At 39.8% G+C, this 14,437-nt stretch overlaps 1 protein-coding gene across 5 annotated transcripts in view; it reads left to right on the plus strand.

Annotated features, from left to right (window-relative positions):
- LOC137323595 (nck-associated protein 5-like) overlaps positions 1-14,437 on the plus strand; it is a 555,766-nt gene that overhangs the window by 108,415 nt on the left and 432,914 nt on the right. For 4 of the 5 annotated variants that reach the window (XM_067987260.1, XM_067987261.1, XM_067987264.1 and 1 more), the window contains exon 3: positions 8,770-8,942. The exons of the other annotated variant lie outside the window; for it this stretch is intronic. In XM_067987260.1, the coding sequence (XP_067843361.1) occupies positions 8,770-8,942 (173 nt within the window). The remainder of the gene's footprint in view (positions 1-8,769; positions 8,943-14,437) is intronic. 5 annotated transcript variants of the gene reach the window in all.

The following is a 14,437-nucleotide window of genomic DNA, read 5'->3' on the forward strand; positions in this document are numbered from 1 at the left end:
TGGCTGTAGTTTAAACACTTAGAATTAGAATATCTTTCATCAACTAGTGATTTATATCACACTATTATTACTTTCATATTGCTGTGCACTTACTATAGTGGAATAACCATTTCTGGCTTTTAGATCCCAAGAAATAAGTGACCATAGTATAGTGTCAGTAGTAGCTCATTGGTAACACTCTTGCTTCTGAGTCAGAAAATTTGTGGGTTCAAGTCCCCTCCAGAGACGTGAGCACAAAATCCAGGCTGGCATCTCAACAACAACAACAACAACAACAACAACTCGCATTTATATAGCGCCTTTAACAAAGTAAAACGTCATAAGGCGCTACACAGAAGTGTTATCAAACAAAATTTGACACCGAGCCATTAGGACAGGTGACCAAAAGCTTGGTCAAATTGGTAGGTTTTAAAGAGCGTCTTAAAGGAGGAGATAGAGGAATATAGGGAGGGAATTCCAGAGCTTAGGGCCTAGGCAACTGAAGGCGCAGCTGCCAATGGTGGAGCGATTAAAATCGGGGATATGCAAGAGGCAAGACTTGGAGGAGCACAAAGATCTCAGAGGATTGTAGGGCTGGAGGAGGTTACAGTGATAGGGAGGGGTGAGGCCATGGAGGGATTTGAAACCAAGGATGAGAATTTTAAAATCGAGGCGCTCCCGGGAGCACAGGGGTGATGGGAGAACAGGACTTAGTGCAAGTTCGGATATGGGCAGCAGAGTTTTGGATGAGCTCAAGTTTATGGAGGGTGGAAGATGGGAGGCCAGCCAGGAGACCATTGGAATTGTCCTGTTTAGAGGTAACAAAGGCATGGATAAGGGTTTCAGCAGCAGGTGAGCTGAGGCAGGGGTGGAGACAGGTGATGTTATGGAGGTGAAAGTAGGCCGTCTTGGTGATGGAGCGGATATGTGGTCGGAAGCTCATCTCAGGGTCAAATAGGACACTAAGGTTGTGAACGGTCTAGTTCAGCCTCAGACAGTGGCCAGGGAGAGGGATGGAGTCGGTGGCTAGGGAACGGAGTTTGTAGCGGGTACCAAAGACCAATTTCAGTGCAGTGCTGAAAGTGTGCTGACTGTCTGAGTTGCCGTCTTTCGGATGAGATGTTAAACTAAGGCCCCATCTGCTCTCTTAGGTGGTCATAAAAGATCCCATGGCACTATTTCGAAGAAGAGCAGGGGAGTCCTCCCCGGTGCCCTGGCAAATATTTATCCCTTAACCAACATGATTAAAACTGATTATTTGGTCATTATCACATTGCTGTTTGTGGGAGGTTGCTCTGCGCAAATTGGCTGCCATATTTCCTATATTACAGCAATGACTACACTTCAAAAGTACTTAATTGACTATGAAGCACTTTGGATGTCCTGAGATGGTGAAAGGCGCTATTTAAATGCAAGTCTTTCTTTCTTTCTGAAAGGAAAAATGTTCCATATAATCGTTGGAAATTTCCTCAGGCGTTCTTTCAATCAGCCGCCATAACTTTGGCGGAAACTCAGTTAACGCAGTCCACAAAAGATCAGGAGAATCCCCTAAAGAAATTCCCGGCAATTATATTTAAAGTATTGTACACTTTACATACATGGTATACTTTGAAGTAAAAAAGTAAAATTTGGTTTAAATTGAATTTATTTCAAACTTCAGACACTTGAAAAATGTTGATACTTCAAGATATTTTTATTTTGTAGCTCTGATTCTTGATTACTCAAATATTTTCTGTTGGCTTCTTATAGAATCATAGAAATTTACAGCACAGAAGGAACCCATTCTGCTCACTGCACCTGTGCTGACCCTGAAAATGCTATCCAGTTGGATACATTCCCCTGCCCTTACCCCATACCCTTTTAGATTTTATTTTTTCAAATATTTATCCACTTTCCTTTGAAAAACTATTCTGGATTCTGCCGCCACAATTGTTTCCAAAAAAGTATTCCAATTTCTGACAGCGCTCTTTATAAAAAAATATTCCCCTATCCCCTCACTTCATTCTTTTGATTATGATCTTAAATCTATGCCCTCTAGTTAACTTGTTTAAATGTCTATCATAGATTTTGACTGATCAGCTTAACTTGCTAAAGAATTTGGGCAACTGAGAAAATTTGTGAAATATAGCCAGCCTTAAGTATTTTAATGAAATTTAGACAATTTATTCTAACGCATGCAGTTTGCAATTAGTTTTTTGTAGCAAGCTATTGGTACCTAATTATCTGAATTTTTTTTTTAAATGATAATTTATAAATCCTTTTTAACCACCTTAGCAAATCCAATTTTGTGCTGGGTGTTTTTTTTTTGAAAGATGTTCAGACATTTGCAGCCTGTGAATCAGTAGTCACGGAATGAGCATGTCAGTGACAATTCATTTTAGACATAATTATATGATAAGAACAAAATATTTTCATAATATACAAGAAATGAAAGGTGACAATAACCTTGGTAGAGCAGTTATGTATGAAACAGTTCTAATTTATTTTTTCCATTTTGAATAATGAAATGTCACTGTTCACATTTTATCATTTACTTAAGATGAATCAATCCCAGATAGCTTTAGTTAGAATCATAGAGCGCAGAAGGAGGCCATTCGGCCCATCGTGCCTATGTCTGCTCTCTGAAAGAGCTACCAATTAGTCGCACTCCTCTGTTCTTTCCCCATAGTCCTGCAAATTTTTCCTTTTTAAGTATATATCCAATTCTCTTTTGGAAGTTACTATTGAATCTGCTTCCACCATCCTTTCAGGCATGCATTCCAGATCATAACAACCCACTGAGTAAAAGAAATTCTCCTCAGCTCCTGCCTGGCTTTTTTGTGTATGTAGTCAAGTGTTTATCTTATTAAAAATACAAAACTAATTACGAAAAGCATTTTTTTAAACACAAGAACAAAATGGCTAATACAAAAGTTTAAGCAACACATCACACTTTAAATTTGAGATGATAATGTTCTGTAGAATAAAGAAGATGCCTGATGTAAAATATAACCATGAAGATATAAAAACAAAACCTTTTTGGGATATTTTGAGGCTTTAAAATGTTAGAAACATTTTGTTGTTTACTTTAATTAATGCCTTTTTTTTGGAAAATGTTATAGTTGGGGTCTCACTTATAGCTTTGGTTCTTTCATTGCAATAATATTTTTTAACAGGAATAGTTTTATTTTCATTCTGAGAACGAAAGTTGTTTTATGGAATTTTCTCTTAGGTTTGCTTGTTCACATCCCAGTAACTAAAAGAATAGGGTCTCTTTCAGTGCACCCATGTAAAACTTTTTGCAAGCATTTAATAAACACAAAAAAGAGATATATAGCTGAAGGCCTCTAAGGAACTTGGGAAAACATTAGATATACAGGGGTGCTACTAGAGTGTCTGCAGCCAGACAGATGTCCTGATAAATCAGCCCACAGTACTTCTCAGAATTTATTATTCTGAGGATTTGTGGTTGGCTGATGGTTGTAACCCATTGGGTCATTGGTCACTGAACCTGACATTGACCGATAGGGTTGGGTTTACTTTGAGCAAGCTAATAAAACCAAGGACACAAATCTTGAACAGTTAGCTTCTCAGACATAATAGAAACTCATATGGATTTATAACAAGCAGACAGAGCCAGAGAAACCTCAAAGTGATGTCACGTGCAGGTAGAAAATGTATGTGTGATGCCGCATTTAAAATAAAGAAAGGCAAGTTTATTCCTTTTAAGAGAACTTAAATAAGTTTTATTTTCTTCCTGTGCAGTACCATCTGTTGCTAAAAATTGAAATTTACCACAGCAATTACAAGTAAGCTGGTTGACTATTTTAGAGTATGTTTAATAGGACATCATTCCAATCGATGATCTGTATGAGTCTAGACTTTAATTTGTGAAGTACGTTGTAATGTAGGTAACATGCAGGTTATCCAAAGCCCTTTGTGACTTTAATATTAAGATTATTTTTAATGTTTTCCCACAGTGATTTGATGAGAAAAGCCCAAGGGAACATAAAAATATTCATAGAATCTGGGAACAGTGATCAAATTTTTTCAACTGTAACCCCTGGAATCCCACATTTGTTTAGATCTTCATTTTCCCATGCCTTGTTTTAAATAGTCACAATGCTTAGCAAGTCTTCAGCTGTGCAGAGTAAAATGAAAATTTTAATGACTGTTGCAAACGAATAATTGTCTGTTGCCTTTTAATATGCTGTGAAGACATTATTTAGTGGTTTATGCTTTTTGACAGAGAATGTTGGAGAGGTAGCTTTAAGTTGATGAAATAAGGGAAGGCAGATTCAAATATTAAATGTACCAGGACTTTATCTTTGAAAAAAACCCACTTAACGTGGTAAAAGGAGCTGATTGCAATTATGCATTACCTGTTTTAATAAATAACAGATGACTTTTAACATTCAACATCATTCATGTCACTTATGTCTAGCCTCAGAGCAGCAGCATAGTTGCTTTGTAAGCCTGTCTTTACCATTTTATAATATCTGTCTGTCAGTGAGCAACTTGTTAGAAAAAAATGTTTTATACCAGAAATTGTGGTCCATCAGAGAGCCTTAAAAGAAGGTCTCTACTTGATGGAGAGTAAAGGGCTTTTCAACAGAAATATTTATTATGGGCCCTACTCATTATACTTTAAATTAAAATGTACTGATGATAGCTTGAGAAATAGTTTTTTTAAAAAGATTTTTTTTACCGTCCCATTAAAAGAATTTTAAAGTGTTACCTATATTCTAATTATTAGGCCTAAACTTAATAATACCTCATAACATAATAATGTCTTTTATCAAGCAGTCGAGCATAGTAATGTTACAAGGTACTATAAGATTATTAACATGGAGTTGAATGGGCTGTAAAAGGGATTTCTATGTTCAACTGTACTTTTTGTGGATTTTTTTATGTTCTCAGAATCATTGAGATTTTTTAAAAAAGACGACAGATATTTTATAGCACTTGGAATCATAATGTTCCATCGTGTAGAGGTGCCCAATCTTTTAGAGCAGATAAACAGATCTGTGTGTAACAAATAGAGAGAGGGCCGTGTATGATTAAATTGCTTTTGGGTCTGGCAGAATCACGAGCAAATGTTGACACTAATATAAAACTAAATCAGGATAGCTATGTGGGAGAATAATTAGGATGCTAGCCACTAAAATTGGATAGGAGACCGGAAACCCAAGGGAACAGTCCACAGTAGAATGCCAGTGCTGGGGACGGAGGTTGGCAGCCAATACCAGTGCTGGGAGGGAGATGCAAGGCTGGGGAAGCCCAAGGACTTCTTGTGGGACTTGAGGCCCCACAAGGTTTCCACAGAAAAGTTATATTTTTTAACTACCTTGTCCTCTTCTGGCCTCTCTGCGAATCCCGCTCTGATTTGGCTGCCAGGATTGGCCCCATGTGGACCTCCTGTATCTAGAATTTAAAATACCACTCGGTGCCAATGATGTAATCAGACTGCAACATTCCAATATAAAGTTAGCCCCTGTCAGCCGGGGGGTGGGTGGCCCTCCCCTGCTTGTTCTCAGATAAATTAGGATGGTGGGGGATGGGAACGCGTTGGGAATGCTGCGCAATGCCCCTACTATCTTAACACCCCCGCCCGCACCATTCCCGTTGGTGGGAGGGAGGGTTCAATCTACCCCATATTTTCTAAGTAGCAAACATTTATTTGGTCATGGGAAAGTGCTAAATCAATAGCTTCATTACCTGAAGACTACTTCAAGTATATGGATTATCTGCACCTTAAAATGCACTGACCCTGGTAGGACATAGAGTCCTGTTTGTTTACTTTATTGCGCCCGGGTATGATCGTCTTCTTTGCTTGCCACTGAAAAAAGACTGGATTCATCTGGATGTGCATTGATGAGACAAATTCTTCTAGTGCAGTGAAGCTAGTTGTTGGAGCCTTTTCTGTAAAATGCTGCCACTGGTGGGCTATCGCATACTTCATTCAGGAAAATGCAATGAGGTATTTAAGCATGTGAAAGGCATAGTTTGTTCTTTAAGTCACCTGAGTTACATACTGGTCATGGGAAGGTTAGTAAGCTTATCCCTTTTATCATTTATATATATATATATATATACATATATAGTGTGAACAGAGAGGACTCCAGAACAGCTTCTTGTGGAACTCCTCTCACTGCCCGTAGACAGAGTCTTGTGTATTTATAATCAACTTCTGCTTTCTGTTGCCAAGATAAGTTTCAGCATAACAAGTCAATTTGACAATTCCACACACTTTTATCTTGTCTTAAAAAAATGCATAGTTTTATGAAATGCTTCCTGAAAATTCAAATAATTAATGTCTATTGGATAAACCTTTTCAATAATTTAGTTACCTCCCTAAAGAATTCCAGTAGATTTGTGAGGCATGACCTATTGCTTCTAAACTCATGCTGACTATCCCCTTATCAGCAATATGCTCTTTAGATTAACACTGATTACATTCCATAATGTGCTCTCAAGCATTTCCTCCCCCACCACCATTGTTAGAATAACTGGTCTGTAATTCCTTAATTCATATCTCATTTCATTCTTGCATGTTGGGACTACATTTACTATCCTCCAATTCTCAGGTGCAGCTCCTATATTTGTAGAACTCCTAAAGATATTAACCAGAACCTTGTATTTTTTTTTTGGAAAACACTACAGCTGCTGTCATTAAAATAATGGTGATCAGAAAACCCAGTGTTCCCAAGCCAGAACAGCTGTAGGGAAACCCCAACGTCAGAAAAAAATCATTCCATGTAGTTTGTTCCCTTTCCAGCACTATCCTTTCACTGGCCATGTGACTGAAATTGCCAGTTTGTTCTGAATTATGGAGAATTTTATGATGTGGATCTAGACTCACTAAGAATTGGCTTGAGGCTCCCCGAACTAATTTCATGGAAGGAGACTCATACAATGATACTGCACAGAAGGTGACCATTTGGCCCATCGTGTCTGTGCCTGTTCTTTGAAAGAGCGATCCAAGTAGCCCCATTCCCCTGCCCCTTTCTCCTTATCCCTGCAAATTTTTCTCCTTCAAGTATTTATCCAATTCCCTTTGCAAAGTTATTATTGAATCTGCTTCCACCACCCTTTCAAGCAGAGATAGGGAGGGGTGAGGCCATGGAAGGATTTAAACACAAGTATGAAAATCTTTAATTTGAGGCTGCGGGGAACTGAGAGCCAGTGAGATTGGGTGTGATGGGCAATTGTGACTTAGTGTGGGATAGAATACGAGCAGCAGAGTTTTGGATGAGCTGAAATTCATGGAGGGCGAAGGATGGGAAACCAACCAGAAAACCATTGGAGTAGTTGAATCTGGAGGTGTCAAAAACACAGATGAGAGTTTCAGTGGTACATAGGCTTAGGTAGGGATCGAGGTGATCCATGATGATGATGTTATGGGGAGGATATGAGGTCACAATCTCAAATGGAGTCAAGTAGGATGCTGATGTTCTGAACAGTCTGGTTCAGCCTGAGACAGTGGCTAGTGAGAGGGATGGAGTCAGTGAAGATATTATGGAGTTTGTACCAGGAGCTGAAGATGATGGCTTCAGTCTTTCCAATATTTAGCTGGAGGAAATTACGGCTCATCCATGATTGGTCTTGGGACATCTTTCTATGTTAAAGGTACTAAATAAATGCAAGTTGCTGTTGAATGGTCAGACAGTCAGATGGCACAAAGGCAGTGGAGAGGGTCAAGAAAGGCGATGAAGAGGTAGAGCTGGGTATTATCAGCGTACATGTGGTGATGTCACATTTATCCTCAGAAAAATGGAATAGTCACATTTTATCCTCAGAAAAATGGAATAATCCAATTTAAGGTGGACCTGCTACAATATATTGACTCTTTTGATTGTGATGCAGTTTTGAAGGTTCAATATTCTTAGGAACAAATTTAAAATTTGTCTTTATATGGAAAAGAAAGCCTCCACTAGATAAGTAGGGAAGTATAAAATTATTGGCACTGGAGACCAGTGAATCAAATATACACAGCCTTAAGATTACCACTGGATTGCCAGATATTTGTCTGTAGTCAACCACAAGATCACCACTGAACTGCAATGTGAACAGGTGCTTGTCCTTTCACCAGGTCCTTCAAGGACTTTTGATCTGTGTGAGAAATGGCCTTGATGGGCTGAGTGGCCTTCTCTCATTCCAAGTTTTTTATGCTCTTGTGTACACAGCCTAAGAAAGAATGGCTTAATGAGGTGAATAGTCTTTTGTCCATGAAGAGGTTCTTATTAGGATATTTTCCCTAGATGCCAAGGAATTAAGTGTAAAACATCTACCCAATTGTTATGGAAAAAGTGTATAAGAGTATTTTTTGTATGATATAGGCCACAGATAATGCCAACAAACAAAATTTAAGTGCGATATTGAACTTCATGTGGTGAAGAGTTCAATCTCTGCATAAAGGAATGAAAAATACATAGAAGCCGAATTATGTTGGTCTGTATGGAGGAGGAAAGTTGGTCAGGATGCCATTCTACAGGCTCCCTGATACCTGACACAACTTCCAGGATTTTCTTCTGGAAACAACGTCAAACATATAATAAGTCCACACAAATATGGGCAGGCAAATTATAATTAGATGTAAATGACCAGAATGCATCATATGATGTATTTCTCATCAATTGTTTCTTAGCTGGCGGAAGGACTGCTGGTGCGTCTCTGATGAGTGGTGTTACTATGGGGGTTTTAAATTTTAAAGAGCCGGTTTATTTAATACAATCAGTGATCAATTGCACTAAACAAAGTGGGAATTAAAACAATAGGAATTTTTAGGAAAAACATTTTTCTATTCTTCAGCCAACACCATCAGCTATGCCAGCTGAGGGAGGCAACCCAATGACGGCGCAAATGGCCCTGGCAACCGACCAAATTATGATAATTCTTCTAACTCCAGGAAATCAGCCAGAGTCAGGAGCACAGGCATGGGAAAGATGGAAATCCTGTTCCTCTGAAGATCTGCTGCCATTGCGGTAAAGATGAAACTCCACTTGTATTTTTTAAAACTGCACACTGTTAGCGCTTGTACCTTTCGTCATAAAATACTTTTGATATATATTTTTTAGATGGGTGAGGGTTAACTCCCATTAAAACTTTTCAGTTGCAGTTGCAGCATAAACAGGATAGCTTGAGGCAGGCAGGAGACAGTTTAGCTTTTTTTGGCAGCCACACCAATCTTTTCTTCCCTCTTGTTAAGAAAACTGCCATGTAGCATAAACAGAGCCGTTCATCAACAGGCGGAAAACACTCTGAATACTCAGAGTAGCCTTCCAATGCAGGTTTTTAACATAAGATTTTCAGAGACATTTTACTTTTTATTGATTCATTTTTGTAAAGATTTGCATTTTCTACACTTATATTTTCATTGAGGTTTCACCCCAAAGCCTCCTGTGAAAGAATTGTTATGTAAACAAGTCTATGATAAATAGAAGTTCTGTCACAATACAAATCTCTGGTTTTGTTGAGTGCACAATTATGGAGCTTTTTCTGTGGGGGGCGGGGATTGGGCCGGAATTCAGGGCAGAAGTCGTATCCACTGGTTTACCATCCTATTTGTGTTGCATCACAAATCACAAAGGAAAAAGTGCACATCCTATAAATGGTCCAGACGTGCAATTTACAGATCTAGGATGGGATGATGTCACCTGTCCTGAACTCTTGTCATATCTACCCTCCAGGTTTTCTTGTCAGGACCAGCTGATAAAGGTGGAAGTGGTGTCCTAAAGGGAAACTACTGAAGCTTTATTGAAGGAAACAGTTTTTCTTAGCAATAACTTTGCTTTGGCTGCATCTATTTTGTTTTTTGTTCCCTGTTCAACTGATGTTTTCAGCATCAAGTTCAAGTCCTCATGGAGAGAGTTGTCCCACTGGGAAATTTCATATAAAACATCTGAAGGCTGCAATAAGGAATTTCTAATGGGGATTTATGCATGATTTACCTCTTGGAAGAGGAAGAAGAGGAGGGGGAGCAAGAGGCTGTGCAGGAACCCCTCTAATCAGGCAGCACCAAAGAACAGCCACAACCTCCTGGTGATACCTAATCAGCAGGGTATATATCAAACATTTCTCTAGAGTTGTGTCTCAGAAGGCTGTGAGTCTGCCCAGATGCCCTTGATGACCTTTGCTCGTTGCTGCAGATGGAACTCTATACCAGCTCAAGCGCAAGGACTGTGCTGAGAAATATAGGGAAGTTTAGAATAGCTCTGAACTTTTTTGCGATAGGCTCATTCCAGGGACTCAATTCGGACTTCTGGCATGTAATTCAGTTTGCTGTGCATTCTTGCATCAGGCAAGTTTGCCAGGATTGCACAATTTATCAAATGTGACAGTGGTCCAAGACAAATGAATGAATGGGCTATAAACTTCTATAGAGTTGCACAATTTACCAGGGTTCTTGGGGCGACCGACAGCATTTATGTGGCTATAGGTACCACATCTGTTAACCCTCAACATTATGTCTGCAGAAAGGGATTTCACTCCCTGAACTTACAATGACTGCACGATTACAGGCATCGATTCCTCCATGTGAATGCAAAATATGTTTGGAGCTGCCATGACGTTTTTATTCTCCAGCAGTTTAGCATCTCTGCTCTTCTTCAAAATCATGGGGCAATGTCAGGATGGGTCCTTGGAGATGAAAGCTAACGGCTCCTCCCAAGGCTCAGCAAATCACTGTGTCAGACCACTAATGCCTTGAGGATCACTACAACTATGAATCAGAATTCGAATAGAACAATATAGGATTCTATAAAAGAATTCTTCAGGTGCCTGGATAGGTCAGGGAGTGTCCTGTATTAAGTTCCTAGCATTCTTTCACGTGTTGTGTTCGCCTGCTGCGTAGTCCATAATTGCTACCTGGAGGTAGATATCGCAGAAGAGGAGGGAGAGGCAGATGCAAAATGTTATTATTTTATGCATATACATTTTAATTACAAAGCAAGTAGAAACCACTTAACACTGATTGTTTGCTTTGTCCTGAAATCATTCAAATTAAAGTAAAGTGCAGGGTAATGACCTGGGAGCTAACATCTGGGCGGAGCTCAGGAAACTATTGCATTCATTTGATAAACTTGGTTAAATTTGTTTTCTTGTAGCTCAGTGGTTTTCAACTTCGAAGTGTATGAGAAATATAGTGCAGGCAGTGTGCTCCCAGCTCATCGGTTGTTGTTGCATCGCTGTTCATGTGAAGGTGGTATTGTGGAGCTCTGTGGGTCATTATGAATCCCCACGAAGAACAGTTACATACAGTTACTAGTTCATATTCAATTATCAGCAGAACCATGTCTTTTATCATTTTTCTAACCAGGAGGAGCTGAGAGTTAAAAGCTCTGTAAAAATAGTGCAAGCTGCTGTATTGTCTCTTACTACTGTTTAAAAGAGGCTTTTAATAAACCTCTTCTGTAGTTTATAGCCTATACCTTAAAATTTACTTTTCTGCTATCCAAAGTGCATGAGGGCTCATGTCACATCCAATAAATTAGACACAGTAACAAGGACTAATTAATCCTGGGCAATGCTACATTACCAGATGCTGTGCATGTAAGGTCACACTTTCGCTCGCAGGGAGTGAGGGCCTACTTACAGGTGTGGCTCTTTATATCGAGAGAAATACCTGAGTTTAATATAAAACTGTGAACTGCTAATTTAAGTACTAGTTCCTGTGTCATTCCTCTTATGTTGAAAATCAAGGGCCACTCATGTAAGCCAACGCACACTCCCTACGAACCGTAGCTTTATGCAAAATCAATCATTGGCTGAGTGTTTTTAAGCAGATACATAATAAGGCCATTCAGCCCCTCGAGCCTGTACCACCATTTAATTAGATGATGGCTGATCTACATTTTAACTCCATTTACCTGCCTTGGTTCCATATCCCTTAATACCCTTACCTAACAAAAATCTGAGTCAGACATTTGTTTTTCTAAGAGGCAAAGTTTTGAATTTTTATAATAAAATTAACTGTAATTTTATGATCTTTATTCCTGATGTACCATTTATGTACTTTTCTGATCCAAGGGTTAATCATCACAGTCCTTTCTAGCCCTCCATTTTTCTGGCTCTGATTTCCTAGCACTTATTTTTCCACTCCACTTTTGTTGGGTATTACTTCTTGTATATCCATGACCCAGGCAATTTACTTATGTACCTGGATAATGAGTGTCACTGGGCTATTTGCATATATAGACATCAAAGAGGAACGTGGCCCTGTTTTCACCCAGCATCTATGTTTGTACATCTGCAGCGGGCATCCACGGATGGTGATCAGGATTTGACCGATATTTTTCCTCCTTTGATTGATGAGGCTAGTTGTGCATCTGCAGGCCTTGGATGACATCAGTTAATTTGATACAGGCCAGGGATTGAACCTGGGATCTTCCTAGCAAACATGGCACAGTGCCACAAAACAGTGCATTTACCTACAAGACAACCAGGGCCTTGAGTTGTCACAATTTTATGAGCCACCCATGAGGTATTTTTAATCACCTGAGCAGTCAAGGGCTTGGTTTTAGGGTGTGACTAGAAAACAACATGTTATACCCCAGTTGCCCTATTCTTGTCCCTTCCTCTCCTGGATGGGGAATGACCACTTCTAAATGAGCTGTGCATACTATTCCATAGTCCCAATTTAATAGTGACCACTCCATACAGAACTAAGCTACTTTTATAAGTGAGCTAATAAATGTACACAAAGGTTTACCTAAAACTGGCAGATTATTTGAGGTCAGGATTCAATGAACCAACCCAATGGTTTAGAGGGACAGTAAATAACAAGTTCAGGTGGGACAGATAGAAGCCTTTCACATTGATTAGATGTTTTGTTCTATTTGACAGCAAATTACCTAATCAATCCCATTGGCAGAGTTGTGAAAACTATTAATCGTCTGAAATAGGCACTTAAACCTTCTTAATCTTCCCATTCAGCACACATATTACTTCTATTCATGCCGACAGAGATAAGAAATTAATCACGGAATCTGCCAGGTGGAGTTATGTCATCAATTTTCAGATCATTAACTGTTAACAGTTTAAATCCTTAAAGTTGGGAAACAGAAGTTAAATTGTGTGGAGAAAAAAAAACAGAAAATGCTGGAGACACTCAGCAGGCCAGTCAGTCACTGTGGAGAGAACAGATATCTCAGGCAGAGAACCTTCATCAAAACTAAAAAAAAATACAGATGAACGATTTAAAAAAGAAACAGAACAAAGGGGAAGGGATGTGGAGAACATACGCAGGCAAGAGAGAAAGTAGAATGACCTGTAAAAGTTAAATGGTTAAACGGCTGAAGCTACATTAACATCAGACAACAGGAAGCATAATGAGAGAAATTGGAGACATTTGTGTGATATAGAGAACGTGTGAATAGCTGAGGTGATGTGGGGTATGGCTGATAGAAATAGAAACAGGAAAAGCTGACAAGAGAAAGTAGACTCTGTCAACTGAGGAGCCTGGGAGGTGAAAAAAGCAGGCTGACACCAAGGGTGCAGACTGCCCCATTACCATGGTGTTCCACAGAGGGTCCCCATTCCCACGTGTCAACCTGCCTCCCCTCTGAAACACTGTCACACCCATCTGACACTGCCAGCATCTCTTGCTGTAAAAAAATAAATGGGCCTGAAATTCTGCAGGGGTTCTTCTGGTCTCCCAGCATAACTTTGGCAGGAGACTGGCAGAACTCTGAGAAATTGCGTAAATGGCTAAAAATGGCTGTGCTGTTTCTCCAGGGCATCTCTAGCCTCCTGCAGAAGTTACAGTGGAATTTCAGTGCCAATGGGAGCTAAACTTAAGGCCAAAGGGTTGCAAAGTGCTTACTAGAAAGATAAGGTGCGGTTTCTCGAGTTGGCGTTGAGCTTCATTTGAACACTGGAAATCTGGAATTCTCTTCCCCCAAAAGGCTGTGGATGCTGGATCAATTAAAGTTTTCAAGACTGAGATTGATAGATTTTTATTAAGTTAGGGTATCGAGGGATATGGAGAAACGGTGGGTAAATGGAGTTGAGGTACAGATCAGCCATGATCTACTAGAACGGCGGAACTGGCTGCAATGGCCTATTTCTGTTCCCAAGTTCCTATAGCGGTATAGAAGGCCAAAGATGGAGAGGTTCAAGTGGGAGTGGGTCGTGAAATTGAAGTGGCAAGTGACCGGGAGCTCAGATGCGCACTTGCAGACAAAATGGAGGTGTTCAGCAAAGCAGTCACCTAATCTATGTTTGGTCTCCTCAGTGTAGAAGGGACCACTGAGCAGTGTACACAGTATACTAAGTTGGAGGAAGTACACATAAATTGCTGTCTTACACAGAAGGAGGGTTTGAGGGCCCTGGACAGTGGTGTGGGAGTGGGTGAATGGACAGGTGTTGCACCTCTCACACTTGCATTGGAAGGTTTCAGGGGAAAGACAGCAGGTGGTAGGGGTGATGGAAGTGAACCAGGGTGTCATGGAGGGAATAGTCCCTTCGGAAAGCGAAGAGA

The sequence above is a fragment of the Heptranchias perlo genome, chromosome 7 (assembly GCF_035084215.1).
Source record: "Heptranchias perlo isolate sHepPer1 chromosome 7, sHepPer1.hap1, whole genome shotgun sequence".
NCBI classification, from domain to species: domain Eukaryota; kingdom Metazoa; phylum Chordata; class Chondrichthyes; order Hexanchiformes; family Hexanchidae; genus Heptranchias; species Heptranchias perlo.